The sequence below is a fragment of the Rhododendron vialii genome, chromosome 12a (assembly GCF_030253575.1).
Source record: "Rhododendron vialii isolate Sample 1 chromosome 12a, ASM3025357v1".
Lineage (NCBI taxonomy): Eukaryota > Viridiplantae > Streptophyta > Magnoliopsida > Ericales > Ericaceae > Rhododendron > Rhododendron vialii.
This window is the reverse complement of record NC_080568.1, coordinates 21,654,903-21,678,376: the sequence shown is the minus strand read 5'-3', so window position 1 is coordinate 21,678,376 and position 23,474 is coordinate 21,654,903. Positions and strand designations below refer to the sequence as shown.

General features: G+C 36.6%; 2 protein-coding genes and 1 long non-coding RNA gene across 3 annotated transcripts; all 3 read left to right on the top strand.

The window, feature by feature from the left end:
• Positions 1–3,713: 3,713 nt before the first annotated feature.
• On the top strand, positions 3,714–5,660 carry LOC131309563 (ankyrin repeat-containing protein BDA1-like). The gene is made up of 2 exons (XM_058336179.1): positions 3,714–3,842; positions 4,906–5,660. Exon 2 carries the CDS (start codon positions 4,944–4,946, stop codon positions 5,658–5,660), a length of 717 nt encoding a protein of 238 aa, XP_058192162.1. The 5' UTR covers positions 3,714–3,842; positions 4,906–4,943.
• Positions 5,661–16,306: 10,646 nt separating this feature from the next.
• On the top strand, positions 16,307–18,290 carry LOC131311221 (uncharacterized). Its single transcript, XR_009195456.1, has 3 exons — positions 16,307–16,352; positions 17,440–17,504; positions 18,135–18,290. It is a non-coding gene; the product is annotated as an uncharacterized LOC131311221 (long non-coding RNA).
• Positions 18,291–19,227: 937 nt separating this feature from the next.
• On the top strand, positions 19,228–20,424 carry LOC131309562 (uncharacterized). Its single transcript, XM_058336178.1, has one exon. The coding sequence runs from the start codon at positions 19,228–19,230 to the stop codon at positions 20,422–20,424; it is 1,197 nt and encodes a 398-aa protein (XP_058192161.1).
• The last annotated feature ends 3,050 nt before the right edge of the window (positions 20,425–23,474 follow it).

The window sequence follows — 23,474 nt, the reverse complement described above, 5'->3', positions numbered from 1 at the left end:
TTTTCTCTTTGATGTTTGCCCGTTGTTCTTAAGCTATACATGATGTGCAACCGAGCTATGAGAAATGAGACCCCTAGAATTCTAAGAGAAAAAGTCTCCACCCTGTTTTGTTGGACACCGTGACTCTTGGTATATAATTTCCTTTGTACTGAAGCATTGTTTACAACTTTCTTCTAATTGAAGCATAACCAATTAATCGAGGCATGCGCAAATTAGCCTGAACATCTGGTTATCAATATATATATATCACAACATACCTCAAGACTCTGGAAATTACAATGCCCATGCGCGTGCCTAAAAGCTACTCACAAATTAAACCACAGTGCGACTTTCTCCCGTAAAAGAAAATGTCCTTAAAAGTAAATGCAATAATTTAATAAATTTAATTGCTTCCAGTAATACATCATCATCAACAAGAAATGTCGAAATTGTTTAATATTTGATTCGAACATGAGATGATTAATTTCAAGAACTTGAGAAATTTATTACTACAAACAAAATAGACATTGCTGTTACAGATCCTTGATTCTTGCGTCGTACGTGCTATATCCATTCATCAATATTTTATTTTTTATTTGTATTTGATTGGAATTTGAATTTGAATTTTTCCTCATATGCATAAATGCTTTGAAATAATATCTATTTCTCAAATTTTCACCTTTTCAATTTTTTATGATGATAACACGAAATATTTGATGATATCTTCAGGTGGTAAATATAGATCTAAGTAATAGGAGACATGATAGCATCATCCTAAATTTTACTTCTACTTTTGTTGAGTGATGTTAACATATATTTGTTCGGAAAACTCTGTAGAGATAAAGGGAAGCATATATGATGCTTAGGCAACTTAAGAGATAAAGGGAAGCCGGATAATTGGACAACTTAAAAGAACATTATAAAGTTCACAATCACCAGGTGTACAAAAAAAGAGAGCATCTGTTAAAGACCTATGCTGCTGTACACCTTCTGTTTGATCTTTTCTTTTTGGGTGGTGATAATGTCAAAATCTTTTTTGTTCCTTTTCAAAACTCTTTTTGTTCCCGCCAAAATTCAAAGTGTATCTTTCATGCCATGACTTAATTACCCTCCACTATACCACTTGCTTTACCAAAGTGCCCCTTCAGATTCCAAAGGATTATTTAATCGCTCTTTTTTATTCTCATACTCTAAACCCATCAAAACTTGAACTGAGAGAGGCTGCACAGAGCTTGGCTTGGGTTTTCCCTTGGCAATCCCCAACAAGTCTATTGCTCCATTATTTAATCAAGTAATAATTAAAGAAATATTTTATCCACTGCTTGTTCTTTATTTGAGCTCTCCCTAGTATTTTACTGTCTACTACAACTTTAGGATTTGAATAGACACCATCGCTTGTTACATAGAGTTTGAATTTTTAGGGCTTAAACAGACACCATCTTGCCACCGGGTAAATCCAAGTTTTGAATTTCATTCCAACAGTGGATCAAAAAAAAAAAAAAGAATTCCATTCCAACAAAGCTTCTGACGACAATGATAAAATTGGGGGAACTACGTATCAGTTTCTATTGAAGAGAATAGGAACCTTGCTTCGTTAATTCACTGTTCTTTCTCTTGGGTCCCTAGAAATTGTAATGGGGTTGCCCATTGGGTGGCATCCCATTATTTTAAGGGAGCTATACCAATTGATTGGGTTTCTACAATCCCCCCTGGCCCTCCCTTCCATTTTTTATGCAAAAAAAGCCATGTTTTTCCCTGTAGGATGGCTCTCAATTTTGAAGGGGCATTTTTATAAAACAAGTGGTGTAGTGAAGGGTAATTAAGTTATGGAATGAAAAGTACACCGTGAGTTTTGGCAGGAACAAAAAAGGTTTTAGCATTATCAATTCCCATCTTTTTTTGTTCTCCTTCCCTTTTTCTATTTACTGTTTATGTCAACCAATTGACTTTTTTTTATTTTTTTTTATTTTTGGCAAATTCTATCATACAACTTACAAAAGGTACACATGATGCACAACTGATCAGTATGCGGCTGCCATTTTGTCGCGTGTGGCTCTCCGCCACATTGCGTAACTTGACCACATTGACATGGTTGTCGCATGGTATGGTTAGTAACCAATTATGACACATTAAGTTGCACTTTCTAGTTCCTTTCAAACATTCTGTATGAAATAAGATATTTGATTTTTCATGTGCAAAGAAAATTGAAGAAATTATGCACAAAAGTAATTTATGTTTCCATCTGAAAATACACTTAATAAGGGACGAAGGTGGGAGGGACTAACCTGGAAGATGTGCATGTTATTTTGCTCCCCTAGAATATGTGCATGTTGCATGTGATCCCTTCAGAAGTTTGTATCAATGGCTAATTTGCATCTAAAGTTTGGTGGTTTTATTTTTTTGACTAGTTATAGTTATAGTTATAGTTATAGTTAGTTTTGACAATGCTTCTAGTAAATATAGAGTTATAGACGTCACTATAGGACGCGTAGGTCTTGGTTCAAATGTAATACTCCATTTTTACATCTGCAAAATCCAACGTTTGCCCAAAAAAAAAAAAAAAAATTCCTAATTCCAAACCCCATTTGACATGTAGAGAAGTTACGTACACCGCTTTGTGCTGTGTAACATGAAACTTCAATTTTATGTAATTTTCTATTTGAATAAAAGGGAAGCGTAAACTGCTTAAAGTAGAATGTTGAGTTTTATAGTGGTTGAGTTATTGGGCTTAGTTATCTCGTAAACTCTCACACAATTGATGCAGTGTCCCGTGGTTTTACTTTGTAATTGATACAAGTCGTGCGTAATGATCTGTCCTATTAGTTGACAAAAAAAAAAAAACAGCTTGAAACAAAAAGTTGAGATAGAAATTAATTACAATTAAAAAACAAGAAAACTGGAGTAATAAACTAAGATGAAAGCATATCACCCTGTATGGTGATGCATACTGCACCTTCTCTTTTCCTTTTTGTATTCTCCTTCTCCCTTCCTTTTTCATTTTACTCTTTATGTCCCTTAGTTGTTAATGATTTGACCATGCATTGTGTCATATCTACATTCTAAAAACAAGAAGATTGTCTTCTCCATGCTATCTTTCTCTCCTTTTGGCTAAGTTTATAATACGCAACTCAAAAGCTACACATGCATGATGCGTGTCTTCATAAGATGGTCCCATTTTGCCCTCCACCCCAATATGTACCTGTGGGTCCTGGACACATTCCCGTGGTTGATTGGGAAAAATTACCAAGTAATCAGCAAATTAAGAGAACAATTCTAATATGTACAAACTGAAAGATACAAATTACATGTATGAAACCGTATAGAAACTTTAATGAAATGACGATTCAAAATCAATACATAAATTCAAACCGAAACCTGCGTTATACACAACAGTATTCTTAAAATAGATTCGCCTGCTGCCTGGGATTATAAGCCTTTTTATTATGTGTAGTTCATAAATTGTAATGTTAGCCTGTTGTTCTTTAAGCTATACATGATGTGCAACCTATGAGTAACCCTCAGATTCTCAGAATTTTAAGCGAAAAAGTCTCCACACTGTTTTACTCCTTCGCTACGCGCGTACACCGTGACTCTTTTGGTTTTGGGTATATAATTTCCTTTGTACTGAAGCATTGTTTAATCTTAAAGTTACAACTTTCAGCATACCAACTCATCACTTTTAGAGGTTCTTAATGGGAGGGAGAGGGCAAGTTCTATGATCTGTATATATATAAGAGCAAGCCAGCTAGCTAGGAAACCCTTATACAGTTACACCTATCTCCTCCCTCTCTCGCTCTCGACCTGCGACGAAGCTCTTGCTACGTACTGTCTTGGGAAGCATTTGCTGACTCCTGGATTTTCTAGTAAGTTGTTTTTCTCGACTTCTTCTGCTTATGGTTTTCTATCATTGATAAATTTTCAATTTATGATTCTCTTACGTACTATATTACGCACCCCCATTTTCTTGGATGAAATTTTCATTTGAGTTGCCTGCTAGCTGCATTAGTTCAATGATGTTTTTTTTTCTATTAAACGGAGATATAGATAGATAAAAAAGTGTACATAGATGAAACATTGCTGAGAAATATAGAAAAGCTAGTGACTAGCTAGCTTGGTGTTTGACTGTTTGTAAATGCATTTGGTAGTTGAGGGTTTCTTGTGATCTCATCAATCATTGTCGAGGGTCAATCTGTGAGTCAAATCATACCCAACGGATTGGTGCCACGTGTGCACTTCAAATTATAGTATTTTCCGCTATCCAAAAACATCACTAGCGCCGGTCCTAAGCTAAAGCTCAAGGTGCCAAATGTACCGGAGCTTTAGGCAACCCAAAGTTAATTTGCAGATTTTAAGGGCTACTTTTATTGTGATACTCACTGTAATATCTTAAAAAAATTAATGCATAATTGACTATATATTGTCATTACAGTTATTTTTTAGAGAAAGAAGTTTTTCAATGTTAAAAGTGATCAACCCGGTTCCACAAACCTTCTTAAAAAATAAGCAGTTTATTTGCACCGTTTAAAAGATTTCAATGAAATTTATCAAACAAGATCCATATATATTGCTAGAAAAATTATTTGTATAATCACATTATTTTTTAGCTTGAAATTGCTTTTTTTTAAAATAAGTACTATTTTTGATTCTGGGATGTGGCTAAGTCTTACCTTCTCTCTACGTCACAAGAAATGTTGAACGTAAGGATTATCCATCTTACCCATAAAACATGAGATTAATTGTGGCCGTAATTAGCCATTTTGCTTCTAAAAGCCTAAAACCGTATGAAGGGAGATATTTAAGTCACGTTTCTAAAATCTGGTAATGTTCGGTTCATTTTCTTTTTTTAAAAATGCATGTGATCTATACAATTTATATTTTGCTCGCAAATATATTCATATAAAGCGCCATTTTCCAATTTCGGTCTAGGCCCAGGCCTCTGGAAAAGTTAGAGCCAACCCTCCAGAATGGCATCGACGGATCCCACTCCCAACACTTTGACAAAACACGACGACGAAGTAAAAAATCTGTCAAAACACGACGAAGAAGCCACAACTCATGACTGGAATGAGACATTCCGGGGTATTGCCCGACAAGGAGATTCGTGTGCCTTATATGAAACATTAGACCGCGCCCCAGACATTTTGAATCAAATCGATAAAATCCATCTTGTCCATACTCCTCTGCACGAAGCCGTGGAGGCCAGACAGACCTATTTCGCCATAGAAATCTTGACCTTAAAGCCATCACTTGGTAGGAAGTTGAACACGCATGGGCAAAGTCCCTTGCACCTGGCAGCTCTGTGTAATAGAGAATTGGCGAAACGGCTCATCAAATATGACCGTGAGCTCATCCGGGTACAAGGAAAGGAGCGGAAAACCCCTTTGCACTGCGTAGCTGAAGCAGGTGACACCGATCTCTTGGCAGAGTTTCTCTGTGCTTGTCCAGAGTCGATCAAGGACTTGACGATTCGAGATGAGACCGCCTTACACATTGCCGTGAAAGAGCATAACGTAGCTGCTTTTAGATTGATATTCGAGTGGATCTGGAGGAGCTACAATGGCGAGTTGCTGATATGGAAGGATGAAAACGGCAACACTGTGTTGCATATTGCAGTGTCCACCAAGCAACACGAGGCATGTCGATCATCTCTTTGCTTTTGCTTTTGCTTTTCCATGACATGATATGCTAACAGGGAAAAAATATTGGAGTATTCACCAACGATGAAACATAAAATTGAATCAATTAAGTAATAAGTGATTCAGTAAGTTTGATAACTACATGTATTTTAGATTGTTTAACAAATTAAAAGTCACTTAAAATATAGGCTAAATTTTTTTTTAAAATTAAATAGCTTTGAGCTATTTAATTATGACTGAATTTTTGTGTACTTGCCCTCAGTCACCACTTCACCACCACAACTGCTCCCGCCGCCACTCCTACAATCACTCCACCACCACCACTACTCTACTACCACTTCACCACCTTCACCATCAATCCACCACCACAACCACTTCACCACCACCACCACTACCACCACCATCACTACACCACCACCACCACCACCATCACTCCACCGCCGCCACCACCATTACACCACAACCGCCACTCCCACTCCACCACCACCACCACCCCCCTCACTCCATCACCACCAACCAACCACCACCACCACAATCATCGTCATTCCACCATTACTATAAGTATATTGTGACCATTAGTAGATTAAAAGAGAATCGAAACTTAATTCATCGTTTTTTTAATTCAGTATTTAATATGTTTACCGAATAGCTTAATTTTCAGCTTAAAAAATTCGACATTCAACTTTCAGTACTTAATTTTTCAACTTTCAATTTTAGTTTTAAATTTTATCAAATAGCCCCTGCGATGAAATTTTTTCATGTGCATGGCATTTGTAAAATTAATGATGGTGCTTTAGTTGAAAATGGAATGACCACGAAAGGCATGCATCATAATGTTTGAAAATTCTGTTTTCATTGCATTATGTGTTAGTCATAGTGGAGTTCCGTCTTAGGTAATATCATGTGCGTGCAAATTAGTTCGGACACCATAATATATACATATACATACATTTATACATATATACCAATCATAATTACAATTCATTAAGCCGATAAAATCCTAAAACTATCTAAGTAAGGTCACTATGTTAGAAAATAGAAATTCACTTTTATCATCTTGCCGAGTTTTGAAGGTTTTTTTTTTCCCCCTGATTGTGCAGATTGTGGAGTTGTTAGTTCGAAGAGCTCCCATAATAAAAAATGAAAAGAATTCGGAAGGCATGACAGCCCTTGACATTGCTGCTCACGAAGACTGGACAATTAGGAACATAATTTTGGGGCGTGAAAAAGCTCCTCCTCATGAGGGTACTAAATTATTCACCAAACATGCTCGTAGTCTCGATGACTTTCTGCAATCGTCAGAGCCATATTTCGAAAAAGTTCTTCGATTCATTCTTTACTGCCGAAGGGAATTGTCCTTGGACATGCGCAATATGGTACTAGTTGTGGCTGTACTTATCGCGACAGCCACCTTTGAAGCTCGGGGCAGTTTGATCGAGAACGAGTCTACTAAAAGCTCTACATCCACCTCCGGCTCAAACATGGCCAGCATAGGCAAAGTAGTGGGCGATCTGTCCTATTATTCCATAAGCACGGTATCCTTTACGGCCTCAATCGCGGTGATGATTTCGGTCCTGAGTTTAAAGCCTTTTACTTCCTTCCTTCACCTGTCGCTGGTGTTTTTGGCCATCAGCTATGGGTACAAGATGGTAAACATCTCCCCGTGGCAGACTGCGTTTCCTATCAGCCTGATCGTGCTGGTTTATGCCTTCAAGTTATACTTTGAGAATATGGAGAGGGAGATAAAGATGGAGATGCCCGCGATTTGGATGGAACTCCGCCCTAGATGGAAAGCCATGACCCCCGTCCCCGTTCCCCTCGAACGCCTTCGGATGGTATACCGTCTGATGAATGCGACGAGTATATGATCATCATTATATATTATAAACTGAAATAAAGTTAGGAGTAAAAAACAATAATAATAATAATAATAATAATAAGTTTTCAGGGTGTGATTTTGATTGGATCAGTATGAATGTGAGGCTATGGAGTATGGAAACATCAGCTTTCAGCGCAGATCGAACTTCAGATGGTGTTTGGAGGCTACACACTGGCCTGAACTTCACTGTGTCATTCAGCTTGGTTAATTTGGATATGTTTTCTGGTGTGGTTGGCTTGTCTTATGAGTTATGACTTGTGTTTTTTGAATATTTTTTTTTTGTTTGTTTTCCCTCTCTTGTCTGGGGAATTAATAAGCCCTCTGTGAGCGGCCTGTAATTGGTTTGTGTTCATCGAATTGGTTTATATTATAAGAAGAAGAACGACTCCAGAAACAATTCACCAACTCCATATACAGAATAAGGTTTTGCAGTCAGGTAAGTTGTGCCACCTTCGCCCACAACTTTAAGCCACCTCACCACCAAACACCACCCCGATCTATTATACCAAAATTCCATTTTTGTAAGAAAGAAAAGTTACGATTTTCCGATCAATTCAATATCAAAGGAGACGTGGAGCCCACCACCAGATCTGGCGCCGCAAGAACCAAATCCTACCATCTAGAAATAAGATAGAAACCTCATATCTGCTCACATAAGTATAATGTTGATGTGCTATATGTTTGAATGTTGGAATTCGGATTTTTAAAATATCATATATTAAAATTATTCTTTTGGAATTTAAATATTGGATGCCGTTATTAATGTGTTTTGGTGAAAATGTGTTATATTTTTTTAAGTGTTGTTTTGAAAATAGAAATGCATGGAATTAGAATTTATTTTATCATATGACTTTAGCAAGTTTTGAAGGAATATTGTGCACGAGCGAAAATGATGCATGTTTACGAGACATGAAAAATGAGAAGTGAAATACGAAAAGTAATGAGAAAATGGGAAATGAAAAGGTTAATAATTGTGTGAGCATGAGAGCCTGGTGGGATTAGTAAAGCTGGTCGGCCGAATCATGATTTTGGTGTGCGTATGTGAGCATGAGAACCCGGTAGGTTTTGAAAGAATAAACAGCAAAATCATGACTCGGGTGTGCGTGCGTGACCTAGGAGTCCGGTTTGGGATCTAAAAGAATGGTCGGCAGAACTAGTGTCATGTGTGAGTTAAATATGATAAAGCCTGAGAGCCCGATAGATTCTGAAAGAGATCAACAGCGGAATCAGTATTTTTGGGTGGCAAAATCTGAAATTCGCCTGGTGGCCGATAGGTTCTGAAAGATGAAGAGCGGTCCAGTGCATCGCCAACTAAATTATAAAATGATGACATGAATTACAAAACGCTGTGATAACAATGACACTCTGATGACATGTTGACGCATTGTTCGATGATTTGATTTTATGTGATGAATTGTTTTCTGCAATTTACTTTACAAAATTATATGATATTGTTCTTAATGTAAGGGACATATGGGTAGAAGTTAGCTATTGAGTTTAAAAACTAACGGTGTTACTTTTGTGACCTTGACATATTATGTCAGACCTAGGTGACGAAGAGGGATAATTTTATGCGGAGCAGCTTGTTGCAGAGGAAGACGGACGCCCTGACGAGTAGGATTTACCATAGTACCCCTCCCTTTTTTATTAGAATAAATGTAATTCAATTCAAGGTTTATTTGTTTGTAAGACTAAATTATGATTTTATTTAAATAAATACTAGACTTGGTTTTACGTACTGTATTTAAATTAATGTTCTAAAAAATCGGAACGTTACAACATGGTATCAGAGTTTTAGGTTCAAACCCTCAACCTTGGGTAGATTGGATAGATCACTTCCAAAAGAATAGGGGCTGTTCCAGTTTTTCAAAAAAGTAACTTTTTGAAAAAGAAGGCAATTTCAAGCTCAAAAATTATGTGTTTACATAAATAATTTTTCTACCAATATGGATCTTGTTTGATAGATCTCATTGAGATCTTTTAAACGGTGCAAAAAAATTGAAAAATCATTTTTCATTTTCGTTATATTTGAGTTTGAAATTGCCTTCTTTTTCAAAAAGTTACTTTTTTTAAAAACTGGAACAGCTTATAATTCTGGGGAACTTAATTAGCCATCCTTTTTATCCTACTTATTTAGATGTTCATCCTAATGTGTTTAAATACTTATCTTTCCATCCTCAAATTTAATTAAATCCTAAACTACCCTTTCTTTCTCCTAATTTTTCAATTTTTTATCTTTTTCTTTTTTATCTTTTCTAATTATCTCAATTCTCTCTCATCTTTCAAACATTTCTCTCACCTAATCTTTTGAATTTTCTCTCTCTCCTAATATTCTCTCATTTTTCATTCCCTTAAAATCTAAAAAGAAAACATAACTTTTACAAAAACGAATGTGTAAGCCGAAAAATATGGCTAAACATGATCAAATCACAAAATATGGCAAAACCTGATCGAATTCGAGGTAGATGAACAAAAGAAGATTAATTAAAATACATGACAAAATCGGAAAACAGAGTAAGTTTCGAGAAGTGTAGGTTTCGATCGAGGTAAATGAACAAAACATGATCAAATAAAAAACATGACAAAAATTAGAAAACATGAAAAGTTTTAAGAAGCGTAGGTTTCAATCGAGGTAGACAACAAAATATCATCAATTTATAAACATGACAAAAATCGAAAAATATAATACCTAAAACTGATATTTCGGCAACGAAATCCGATAACAGCGGAGATTAAGAGGACGGAAGCAATGTGACTCAACTTTAAAATCTCAACCATTCATGACCGTTTTGATGTCATCCACTCTCGTTTTTAAATATCAAATAAAATCATCAATTCACAAACATGACAAAATTTGAAAAATATAATACCTAAAAAGCCGTACTGATCTCTAGAAAGAAGGAGGAATTCCTCCGGAGAAGAAGTTACGATCAAGTGTCAGAGACTCAAAGTGGAGAAACACCATTCTTGTTTGTTCCATTTCCACCCCAAGTGTCTGGTACTGAGCCAGAGAGGTTGTTGTGAACGTCAGAGAAGGTGATTGAGTGAGACTAATTGGGATTGACCCAGATAACGAATTGAACAATTTTGGGCGGAGGGTTTTTTAGAACCGGAGAATGGGGTGTTGATTTGGGGGTTAGATTTGTGCGTTAAATACATGGCTGTGGTATTTAAGTTGGGCATGGAATCCCTAATTTTGGGGAGGATGGAAATCCAAAATCCCCTATTTTGTGGAGTACTGAAAGCATCCCTAAAAATATGGGAAAATAAAAAATCAATATATAATATCTATATCTATATTAATATATAACTAAGGGTGTAATGGGAAATAATGCATTTTCAGGATGAGAACATAAGTATTTGAAACCTCTAGGATAGACACCTAAATAAGTCTAGTGAATAGGATGCCTATTTAATTTTCTCTATAATTCTATCTATCTATTAGCTATATTTTTCTATAAAAGCCTTTTAAGTCTAATCCATAAGTATTTAATGGTTGTCTCCCAACTTAGATTCTAAAAAAGTACTGTACTAAAACAGAGGCATTATATGTGAGACCCGGTTCTTTGCCTATTGCACTAATTTTGTTTTTTATCTTTATGATAATGAATTTTTTTTGCCATAAAAAAAATAAATGATTTTTACACTCCCATTTTTAATCAATTCACTCCATTTCATGTCTTTAATAAAAAATTTAATTGAGATTTTTTCACTTAAAAGGAAAAAATACAGCGCATTAAAAAAAAAAAAAAAAGAGTATGAAAGTCGTTACTCTAAAAATAAGATCTAACTTTCAAACAAAGGGTGAGAAAATGGGTTTTGTTCGTAACCAATCCATTGTGCCCAACTCCAACTTTCCAAAACGGGCATTGACAACAGGTGAAGGAGCAACCCCAAAGGCCGAAGCTTTTGTCCAATTTTGGGTCATTGTGAGCTCTTTTAGGCCCAAAACAATAAAAAAAATTCAATAGGTATACATCATCTGGAGTTGGGAGAAAATAAGTTAACCTGCAAAAGATTCATGGGCTTCTTCCAAGCCAGCTCCGTTTTAGAGCAAGTTTACCGGAGGAATTAAAATGATAATTTTAGCTATTATACCGAAGAAGAACAGAAAAAAAAAAGGATACAGCAGAAGAAGAAAACATGGGAGGTAAAATAGATTTTAAGAACTGGCTCGATATTAATATCTAACCACTGTTCACTTGGAATCCTATTTTTGGATTATTTAACTCTCTCTCTCTCTCCCCCTCTCTCTCTCTCTCATATTATAATAATAGAATAAAGGAAAAGATTGTATATTTTAATAGAGAATAAATTAAATAGATAGTGTTGGTATAGTGTTAAAAAAAATATGAATAAATAAAATAAAAAATGTACATTATTCATGAGTTTTTTTTTGCTAATAACCGATAAACTTGCTTTTATCTTCGTATACCCCGTCCAGCCCCGCGCACATCACAGCCTTCCCGCCCAACCCCTGTTTCAACTAATGTACCCAAAATACCCGCTCACATCGTCTCTCATCTTCACCCGCTCAAAGGCAGAGCCACCGCCCTCGTCATCAAGGCCCTCAAAGAGAACTCGCTCGTGTGCACATTTACTGCTCGTCGAAGAGGAAGGGGGCGATGGAAGTGTCCTCTTTTGTCAACGACGATTCCTCCTCCGCCTTCAGTGAGTGCTTCCCCTCGTCCACGGCGGCTCTGGGCCGCCGCCTCCTCATTGCCTGGGCCTCCGACAACTCCGACGACGACCTCCTCAGATCTGCATCACCTACACCAGGTGGGGGTACAGCATGTTAGCCACCAACCTGCTCGGTCACGGCCATCAACATTACCGAAATGATGGCGCTGTTTGAGGTCCAAGCCTTGTCTTCTCCAATAGCCATGAGCTCCACAGTTGGAGCGAAGGTACATAAATCAGTTTCCACCACCGGGCCGAGCAGTTCGAGCGGTCGCGCCGGTAAGAGTAAGACCTAGATGCTTAGGGATTTTTCGATGGAGGTTTGCGATAAGCAGGAGCTTTAGTTCATGGAGAACCCACAAGCAGTGAAAGATTTTTTCGGAATCGCCATTGACGCTCTGGGGCTTGAGTGTGGAATTTCTCCGGCCTTTTGTTTTTTGAAGAAATTAAATAGGCATCTTGTACGAGAGACTTATTTAGGTGTTGATCCATGTGAGTTTGAACACTTAAGCCTCCATCCTCAAAATGCATTCTTGCCCAATTATACCCCTAGTTATATATATTAATATAGATATTGTTTATTGTAGGAGTAAGTAAATATCTCTAAATTGCCGCTGCATGTGCCCACTTTCTCTCCTCTCTATCTTCTCCTAAATAAAAAACTCATATGCCCACACTCTCTCTCTTCTCCAATTTCAGGCAATTCAAACTCAAAATTCACTAAAATCGAACGAACGACAATAACCAATGACTCACTCCACAGTTGAAGACGGCAACACAGAGACCAATAGCGAGACCAAGAAGGCAGCCAATAAGCAGCAACGCCCACCCCGGCGGCGCTATCGGCGAGGATATCATCGATCCCACCCCCGCTGCCGCTGCCAACCTCTACTACGCCGTTATAGTTTGCTGCCTCCACTCCTGATTTTCTACGGGTCGTGGATGGCCCACGTTGTTAGAGCAATCCAGTGCTACTTCCACATGTCTCTCCATCGGCAGAATCATTTTAAAGACATGCATGGAGCTCCGGCCTCTGGCAGTGGTCGTGCTCCCACACCGCCCACACCTTGCCGCCGTTGCCCGCAGCCTACCATAAATCTTTATTTCTTGGGTTTTTGAATTAGTTGCATAACTCGCCACACTCGTCTGTGGGGGTTTGTTCTAATAAGCGCCTGATGTGATCTATGTTTCCTAATTGACATGAATTAAGCTCGATTACTTTTTGTCATGATTTCAATGTGTGTGTTTCAATTTCTCCAAATTTTGTCATTATTTCGGTTTAATGTAGTTTCAATTTGTCGGCACAATTTTACGATACATGTTCATAATATTTTATGTTTTATGGTGATTTCACAAATTTTGTCATGATTTTGGTATGTGTTTCGGTTTCTCCGAATTTTGTCATTATTTCAGTTTAGTGTACTTTCGTCGGTACAATTTTATGATGCGTATTTATGATGTTTTCTATTTTATAGTGATTTCACAAATTTTGTCATAATTTCAATGTGTTTTGATTTCTCAAAATGTTGTCATAATTTTGGTTTAATGTAGCTTTGTAGGAGAGAGAGGACTCGAAATCGAAATGGGGGCTTGCTTCTTTGGTTTTCGTTTGCTGGAATTGTAAGCAGATGATCGAAGGACGGGACTTGCTGTTTCGGTTTCCCTTTTCCTTTCTTTTCCCTTGTTTTGATCGACGAATGGGAAGTTGGGGCGAGATAAGGATCGAAGCGAAGGGTCTTGCACCAAAGAAAATGGTGCGACAAATAAGGGATGGTACAAACAATTTTCTTAAAATTGGGTCCTGCACCAAATATAATGGTTTGGTAATAAAGGGACAATCCCTTCCATTCTATTATAATAAAAAATGTGGTAAAACAATAATAAATGATGGAATGGGTATTATTTAAATTTGAGGATGACAAGATAAGTATTCAAACCCAATAGGATGAGGACTTAAGTATTCATGTGTGACAGGACTCCTATTTAAGTTCCCCTTGTTTTTTTTGGAGAGCACGTGCACACGAGGGTTGGGTTGAAAGGGTCGCACATGAATTGTGCACTCTCAAACCATAAACTCCTAGGCCCTAGCAAGTAAAAAAAAAGGGTGAATTGTGTATTTGGCGGTGTAAATTGTGCAAATGAGGTATGAATTCTGGATTTAGGGGTGTGCATTGTGCATATGCGGTGTGAATTGTATAATTTGGGATTGTGAATTTGTGTAGAGGTGTGAATTCTGGATTTAGAGGTGTGAATAGTGCAGATAGGGTGTGAATTTTGCAAAATAAAAGAATTCACACCCATCAAATGCAGAATTTACATCCCTCAAAATTCAGAATTTACACATCATAACTCACTCTCCGAAAACACAATTCACACCCCAATGAAAGAATTCATATTCCTCAAATGCAAAATTCACATCCTCTAAAATCAAACAATTCACATCTCTTTTGAATAATTCACACCCTCCGAAAATTCACACCTCCAAAGAATTCATACCCCTAAGAATTCACACCCTGAGGACCAGCCTTGGGCCTAGGCCCACCAGGCGGTGACCTAGCGCCCCCACCCAAAAGGCCCAAAATTAGGACCCCCACCATTATAAGTTAGTATACTACACTAGGAGTCCTTAGGCCCAAAATTTGTACCCAAAGTTAATTGAGTGAGGCCTCATTTTAAAACAAGGCCCAAAAGATTTTTTCAGCCCAATTTGGAAATTCCTGTGACAACTTTTAAAAGGAAAAAAAAAACACACACACACATAATAGAACCATAAAAATGGAAAAGCCAAGTTGGCTTTCTTTGCCTATGGTCTCACAGCACATAACTGAAATTTAAAAACCCCAAGTTACCTAACGTCGGCTTCTCCTCTCACCTTCTCTAGTCTCTCTTTGTCTCTCATCCCGAAATTTCATCTCCTACAGTCCTACTTGTAGCCTAACCCAACAAAGCCCCAAAATACTTTAGCCCTTGTCCTAGAAGAGGTAAAAACGTGAATACAAGAATCGGTTTTCGAGGCAACTCAGCAAGAAATCAATCGACCAGAGTACCAGGTATGGGCTTTGGACATTTGTCTATGCTTTTGTCTTTTGCAAGTATTATTTGTTTATGCATTTAGAAAGTTGAGAACTATTTGTTTAATTGCTCGAAAATAGGGTTAAAGCCATTAGTTGATTCAGCCGTGTGATTTGTGATTTTATGGAGTTGTGCTCTTGTTATTTATTCTCTCGGAATAAAATATGTTGGAATGTGGTGGTGCATATAGAATAACATAGGCATATAGGAGAGTTCATTGATAACCTAACATTGTATATATCTTAGTCTAATAAAATTTGCTTTAATCTGCAGAACTAGAGAAAGTATGTTACATGATTAATACCTCTCTCTTTTTTCAATTTTACCCCAGCTTATTATGAAGCTTAAAAGATGTTACCCGTCTGGATATGAAAGAGAAAAAAGAATCAAAGAGTCGAAAAATTACTCAAATCTCAAACAAGGGCTATTGATAAATTCATTACGACCGGTAAACCGATAGAACATTCAGTTGAAGACTTGAAAAATAAAGAAGATGAAGGTTTGGTGAATAATGAAAATGAAAATTTGGTGAATGAAGAAGTTGAAAATTTGGTGAATAATGAAAACTTGGTAAATGAAGAAAGAAATGAGAATTTAGGGTGTGGAGAAGCCAATCAAGATGAGGAGATGAATGTTGAATGTGAACCTTTGAATATTGATGATCTGAGTAATTGGAAAAATATTGATAAGAATTTACGAGATTTATTAGTAGAAAGAGGTCTTGTGAGAAGAGATTGCGACGTCAACTTCTCTAAGGACGCTAATGCTAGGCATTTTGTAATACCCGCCCCGGATATTTCAGTATTTCAATTACTTTTAATTGAACTATGTGTTTTAGGGGTTTAAATCGTAAACAATAGAACTTGCGAGGGTTGTGTGTGTGATTTATGATTGGAGTATAAGTTAGGACGTGGTTCCGCTTGCATATGATAAATTCTCATGTGCCCTTATATAGCAAAATATCCTGGGGATATTTATCTTTCTCGATACGTATCTTGTTTCTACATAGAGAGAGAGAGAGAGAGAGAGAAAGAGAGAGAGAGAGACGGTTGAGAAGAGGAGAAGAGAAAGAGGAGGAGGGTCTGTTCTTCACGAAATTATTCAAGGTATTTAGAAAACTTGTTAATTTCTGGTATTTTTACTAAGGGTTCATTATATAGTATGTCTACTGTATTATGTTAAATTTTCATAATTTTTCAAGAGGTGTAGAAAAAGATAAAAATCATAAATCTAACTGTGGTCAGGATCCAATTTTTTAGCAGACAGCTTACAGAACTACCTTTTTTTATCAATTTTTTTATAGTTAAGCAATTTTTCTGATTATGGATCCTTATGAGTCTGAAAGATTGATAAGTTAGTGATGTTTTGGCATTGGAATTTTCAAAAAGTATTAAGTATTCAATTTTTAATGAATTTTCGAACACAGACTATTCTGCTGGATATTGTGCTTTGCTGCACAGAATTTCTGAGTTTCGGAGTAATTTTGACTAGGTTTCCTTATTGTAAAAAATCTTGAAAAAATCAGGAATGAACTTTGATGGGTGATAATAGTGTATACCAAATTTGGGGTTTATTAGTTGCATATTCTAAGTTGGGTGGATTTTACAAGTTAGTGTGTCCCTGCTGAGTTTTGTATTTTTTGTACTGACACATTTTGAGAAAATGGTCATATCTTTTAGTTCGAGTATCGGGTTAGCGCACGGGTTGTTGATTCTAAAACTAGACTCGTATGTCTTTCAAAATATGTGAAGGTTGTGGCTTAGTTTGTACCAGGTTAAATCAGTTTTTAATTTGAAGTTGATAGACGTGTAGAATCTGTGATTTTGGACAGATTTTTGGGCAACTTTGGACGAACATAACTTTGTCGTCCGAACTCCGTTTTTAACAAATTTTATATCAAAATTCATGTACCAAAGGTGTATTTTCTAATGGTGGTGGTTTCATGATCTGGTTTTAACCCTATAAGAAGTTATAGGCAGAATACGACAGGCTAATCGTAGATTTCAAACCAAATATAAGGGTTATGTGGTGTTTGAGTGTTACGCTTGTTTAGGGACACTTCTAAACCTTTGAGATGGACATTCTAGTATGCGTTAAACATCTTTAATCTATTGTTGGTGTTATAGATTGTTGTTAAGAGTTAATTTTGACGTTTAAACGTTCAATAAACTGACATAGTTAACTTATGGTTAGGTGTCAAGCTAGTCAATTGGGAGGGGCCGAAACCATAAGTTTGGCGTACCTCGGTCGATACAAAGGTGGATGTGTTTGATATGGTTCTTCTCCATATAATATTGCTGTGGTGGTAAGTGTATATCTTGCTATTTGTGATTAGCTTTCGATATGATTATTTTTAATGAAATGTTGTAGTGAGGGGTGTATATCATGCTATTGTTATTTAGCTTTTGATATTTTGTGAATGATTGCGTGTGAGGCACGCCATGTCATAAGCCATATCGTTCAATGGACGATGGTTGGGAGCATGGTGTGTGGGACACGAGATTTGGTTGTGATATGCGTATTTGATGAAAATACATGTTGATGTGTGTTGATTGAACCATCGAAAGTTAACATGTGAGGCATACCATGTCGTATGTCATGCCGGATAATTGTCGGTGGATGGGAGCATGGTATGTGGGACACCTTATCTTGGGTTCATGGGATATGGCAGACGTGCCACTGCATGTGATGTGATTACATTCATATTGTTGTGCAATGATTATTATTGCTCAGTTGGGTGGATATATTGGTTATAACTGTTGTATACATTCTAGTATTTCAGTTACATTGGTGATGTGTATTCATGTTGATATTCCTTCGGGTATTGTGGTATTATGCTGAGCATTTCTATATCTCACACACTCTGACTTTCCTTTTTGGTCTGCCAGGTAGCAGGTTGCTTAGAATGAGTCCACTACTGATCGTCGTGTTGAGGTGTTTTGCTAGCGTCAGGTGGGGTTTTGGTTATGTTGTTTTGGAGTGCTTTAGCTGGTACATAACTTAATTGTAAGGAGTTGTAGCTAAGGGTAGTTAAATTTTTTAAATTGTATTGGTTTATTCAAGTTGTAAGTAAGTCGTCGGTGAATGTGTTGAAGTATAAAATTTTTAAAGTGCAATAATGCAGATGTTATTTATTGGTTGTGCGATGTCATGGTTGGTTGGTCAAAAATTTAACTCATTTTTATGTTAAGGTGATAAGTCTTCCACTGGGTGTTTATTCTGATTGGTTGTGCGGTGTGGTTTGGTCTTCTGTGTGGAATGCCACGTGGTCGTGTTGACTCGAGCCCACTTTGGGTGCTGTTTGCGGGGCGGGGCGTGACATATTTCTCCTCCATTCATTACATTAGGCATTTAGCAAATGGAGAAAAACTTGATAGGAAATGGCTAGTAAACTCAGAGGTTTTGGATAGAGTTTTTTGCTTTTGTTGTAAGTTGTTTAAGCAAAAAGGAAATAAGACTCAATTGGCTACTGAAGGATTTAAAGATTGGAAAAATATTGGTGAGAGAGACTTAAAGGCCATGAAAGTAGTAATAAGCATATTACCTGCATGAGCAAATGGATTGAGCTAGAGAAAAGATTGGGGAAGAATCAAACAATAGATAAGAGTGCACAAGACCAAGTTAGCAAAGAAAGAGAACATTGGAGATGTGTATTATTGATGATAATTGTTGTTGTGAAATTCCATGCGAAAAATAATTTGCCTTTTCATGGAAGCCATGAGACGATTTATGAAGAGAGCAATAGAGTTTTTTTTAAGCACAGTTGAAATGATTACCGAGTTTGAACCGACAATGCAAGAGTACTTGCGGCGGATAGAAAAGGGTGAGATTCATTATCATTGTTTGAGTCACAAAATTCAAAATGAATGAATACAATTGTTGGCCGGAGAAGTCAAAACTGCAATTGTGTCAAGAATCAAACAAGCGAAAATATTTTTCAGTCATATTGATTGTACTCCGGATATAAGCTATCAAGAACAAATGTCTCTTGTTTTGCGATGTGTGCATGTTTCAACGAGTCCAATTATGGTGAAAGAGTTTTTTTTGAAATTCTTGAAGGTGGATGATACAACAGGAATGAGACTTTTTGGTGAACTTCAAGAAGCATTAGTTAGCCTTGAATTTGATGTTGGTAACTTAAGAGAACAAGGATATGACAATGGTTCTAACATGAAAGGAAAAAACAAAGGCATGCAAACAAGAGTACTTGCACTTAATCCTAGAGCATTCTACACGCCATGTGGTTGTCATAATCTCAATATTGTGCTTTGTGATATGGCCAACTCTTCCTCTAAAGCAAAAACTTTCTTTGGTGTGGTACAACGGATATATGTTTTGTTTGCATCTTCCATTCAACGATGGGTTGTTTTGAAAGATAATGTGGAAGGTTTCACGGTTAAGCAATTGTCACAAACGTGTTGGGAAAGTCGCATTGAAAGTGTTAAATCACTAAGGCACCATGCTCCACCAATAAGAGATGCTTTAGTTATCTTGGCAAATACTACCACAGAGGCGATGGCAAAGAGTGAAGCTAAGTCCCTAGTTACTCATGAACTTAAGAATTTTGAGTACTTGTTTTGCATTACTATTTGGTATAATTTGTTGTTTGCTGCTAACTCCGTTAGCAAGCTCCTTCAAAGTGAAGATATGGATATAGATGTTGCTGTAAAGCAATTAAAAGGACTTAGTACCTATTTTGAAAGGTACAAAGAAATTGATTTCAAGGAGGCAATGGTTGAAGCTAAAGAAATGGCAAGTGAAATGAGAGTTGAACCTTTATTTGTTGAAGAGCGCATTATTTGCAGAATGAAACAATTTGACGAGGATGTTAGTAAAGAAGTGACCCAATCAGTTGAAGAATCCTTCAGAGTTAATTACTTATTGTATATAGTTGACAAAGGTCTTTTGTCACTCAAGAATAGGTTTGAGCAATTCAGAGTATATGAGGCAAACTTTGGCTTTTTGTTTAACTTGAAAAAGACTAACGATGAATCTTTGAAGTCTTGCTGTGAGAACCTTGAAAGATTTTTAAAACATGATAGGGTTTCAAATATTAACGGAAGAGAGTTATCTTTGGAGCTGAAAGACTTGAAAGATGGATTGCCAAAGGAAGTCAACAAACTAATTGAAGTGCTCAATCATTTGAAGACTATGGACAATTGTTTTCCAAATTCATGAATTGCTTATAGAATACTTTTAACTATTTCGGTTACAGTTACATCAGGGGAAAGAAGCTTTTCAAAGTTGAAACTGGTCAAGAATTATCTTCGATCAACCATGTCACAAGAAAGGTTGAATGGGTTAGCCATGCTATCCATTGAAAATGATTTCACAGCAAAACTAGACTATGGAAGCTTAATTGATTTATTTTCCTCTAAAAATGCAAGAAGAGTAATGTTCAAGTGATACTTATTAGTTATTGTACTGTAATTTTTGTGACTTGGACATATAAGTATTTGCAAGTCTTATATTTGGGACAATTTGTATCTTTCGAAAATATTTCATTTGTAGATGTGAAGGGCCTCAAATTGATTGGTCGCCAGGGCTCCGGAAAACTCAGGACCGGGCCTGCACACCCCAAATAATTCATACCCCCAAGGGGCAAAATAGTAAAAATATCTTTAAAAAGGGTCTAGACAGGATAGTGTGACAAAAGAGGGTTAGCATGGAAGCTTCTCAAACAAATGGGACTGGCTTGAAATTTCCTGAAGATTCAAAGGTTATCTATAACCCTAAACCACAAACGTCTACGACAGGGCTCGAACCCTGAACTCCCACAAGGGAAGGAACAAGAAATACCATTGGTCTACAAGTCCTTTGGCCCAAAACAATAATTGAGATCGTTCATTTCATATACTTTATGTCGTACCTTTGATTGTGTGAAAATGTATTGAAAAATGGGCAACATAGTAAATTCATATAGATTAAAACAAAAAAAGTAGATAAAAAAAGGATGTGAAAAAAGAATGTGAAAATCACTTCCCTATAGCTCTGTTTGCTAGCACTTCTAAGTTAGTTTTCTAGATTATAGCTTTTTAGATTATTCACTTAAACAAATTAAAATAAGTTATAAAAATGTTTGTTATAACTTTTAATAAGTTGTAACAAAAGTTGAACCTGTTTGTCTAGATTGTCCTTAAAATTTAAGTAAAATGTCTAGATTGTCCTTAAAATTTATGTAAAAGTAATTTATTCATTTTAAGGTTTTTTTGTCCATTCATGTTCTAACAACTTAAAAAAACTAATAAAATTAAAATAAGCAAAAACGCCTCAAATTGGAGCTTAGAATAATTTAATTTTTTTGGGGGTCAAATAAGTCAAAAAAACCAAATAAGTGAGTATTCATAATTGGTAACAAACACCCTTTCATTAATTTTTAAAAAGTAAATAAGCTAAATAATAAACAAGACGGCCGCTATTTGCAACCCAGTATTTTTTTCCATACAAACCCATTAAAAATTTCTCACCCTAAGACCCAAAATATTCCAATGTGAAAAGACTTCATTGCCCTTACAAATTACTACTCAAAACCCACACTTAAAACCCTAAATAAAATTTCTCCCCACAACCCTACACAGAAAATTGGAGTACAAAACATCTCCTTCCTCCCGATTTCAAATTCTTGTAATTGTGAGAGAGAGGAGGGAGGGAGAGAACACAATTTCAAATTTTTGTAGTTGAAGTGTATTTTTATGATTAGTTTCAAGGTATTGTTGAAGGGTGACGGTAGATTGGGAACTTTTGATAAATTTATTGAGCTATGTAGAGTAAATTGTGTTTCATGAAATTGGTGCAGGATTGTGAAGAAAGTGGTGTTGGGTGGAGAAAATAATGAATTGCCAATAGTGTTGCGGAAATTGAATTCCATACTCCCCTTTTTACTACATACATCCCTTTTTTTCTTCATTCATGTGAATTTATTTTTTTACTATTCCGCAAGTTCACTTTTTCACATATTAAGGGGCAATAGAGTAAAGAGTAAACTCATACCAAATAAAGACAAAAAAAGGGAGTGTATCTATCCATCTATCAATATACTATAGAAATGTAGTTGAAGCCAAAAGCTTCTCAATCCTTAATTCTAAATTTTTAGAATTTTAAGTTAATAAAGAAAGAAAGAGAGAAGAACGGTGTGTGTGTGTGTGTGGGTGGAGGGTGTTTCCTAATTCTATGCCTAACAGGGGTCTTGTCACGTGGTATTTCAAATTCATTTTCCAAATCTATCGAACATAGGACCGAAAAAATATTAAACTATATTCTTTGTCACTAGCGTTGAACGGATACAATGTTTGATTTTTTTGCTAAAAATTAATTTGATTTAATATTTGTTGAATGCACGGAACCCAAAAAATTCATATTGATATATTTTTTTCTTAAACTATCTTTTTTGGGGTGCTTGCTAAGGCAATAACATGCATGTTGGGCCCATCTGGACCGTTCATATTCGGCAATGGATGACTCAAATTGCATCTCGATCGAACACATCTCGACCATTTTGCTGAGATGCAATTTGAGTCGTCTGAGTAGGGCTGTCCAAAAAATCCGGTGAACCGCGAAACCGATCCCCGGACCGTGACTTTTGGATTGGATCCATGAATTAATGGTTCGGACACGGATTCAAAAACTAGAAAACCATGAGATACGGATCGGTCTACGGTTTTCATTATTAAACCGTAAATTAACCGAACCGGAAAGTGAAATATTTAAATATAAATATATATATGTATATATATAGCTAGATATATACATGTGTGTAATATTTAGTAAATAATTAGGAGTATAATTATTAGCAATTGTTATAATTTTTTTTCAACAATTTTACCTTAATGTGATAGTAGTATATTGTTACAAGAGACAACCTCATGGGTAAATTGTGCAAATTGCTATTCCCCCCACACCCACCCACCCCCACTCCCCCCCCACACACAACACCCACCCCCCCCCCCCCCCCCCCACCCCATTTCCCTTGTTACCCTCGGTCCCCTCCCTTTCCACCCCACACACAACACCCACCCACCCCCCCACCCCCCCCCATTTCCCTTGTTACCCTCGGTCCCCTCCCTTTCCCCTGTTACCCCCGTCAACCCCACACCCCCCTCCTCTTTAAACTAATATTTTATTTATTTTATCTTTTATGTTTAAAATAATAATTTTTCTTTTTTATTTTCAATTATAACCACTCATTCAGATTTTCTTCTCATTTTTTTATCTTCATTTATAACAACTTC

Coding starts and splice junctions, on each gene's coding strand:
- LOC131309562 (XM_058336178.1), top strand. CDS start 19,228: ATGTCTCTTGTTTTGCGATGTGTGCATGTTTCAACGAGTCCAATTATG.
- LOC131309563 (XM_058336179.1), top strand. CDS start 4,944: ATGGCATCGACGGATCCCACTCCCAACACTTTGACAAAACACGACGAC.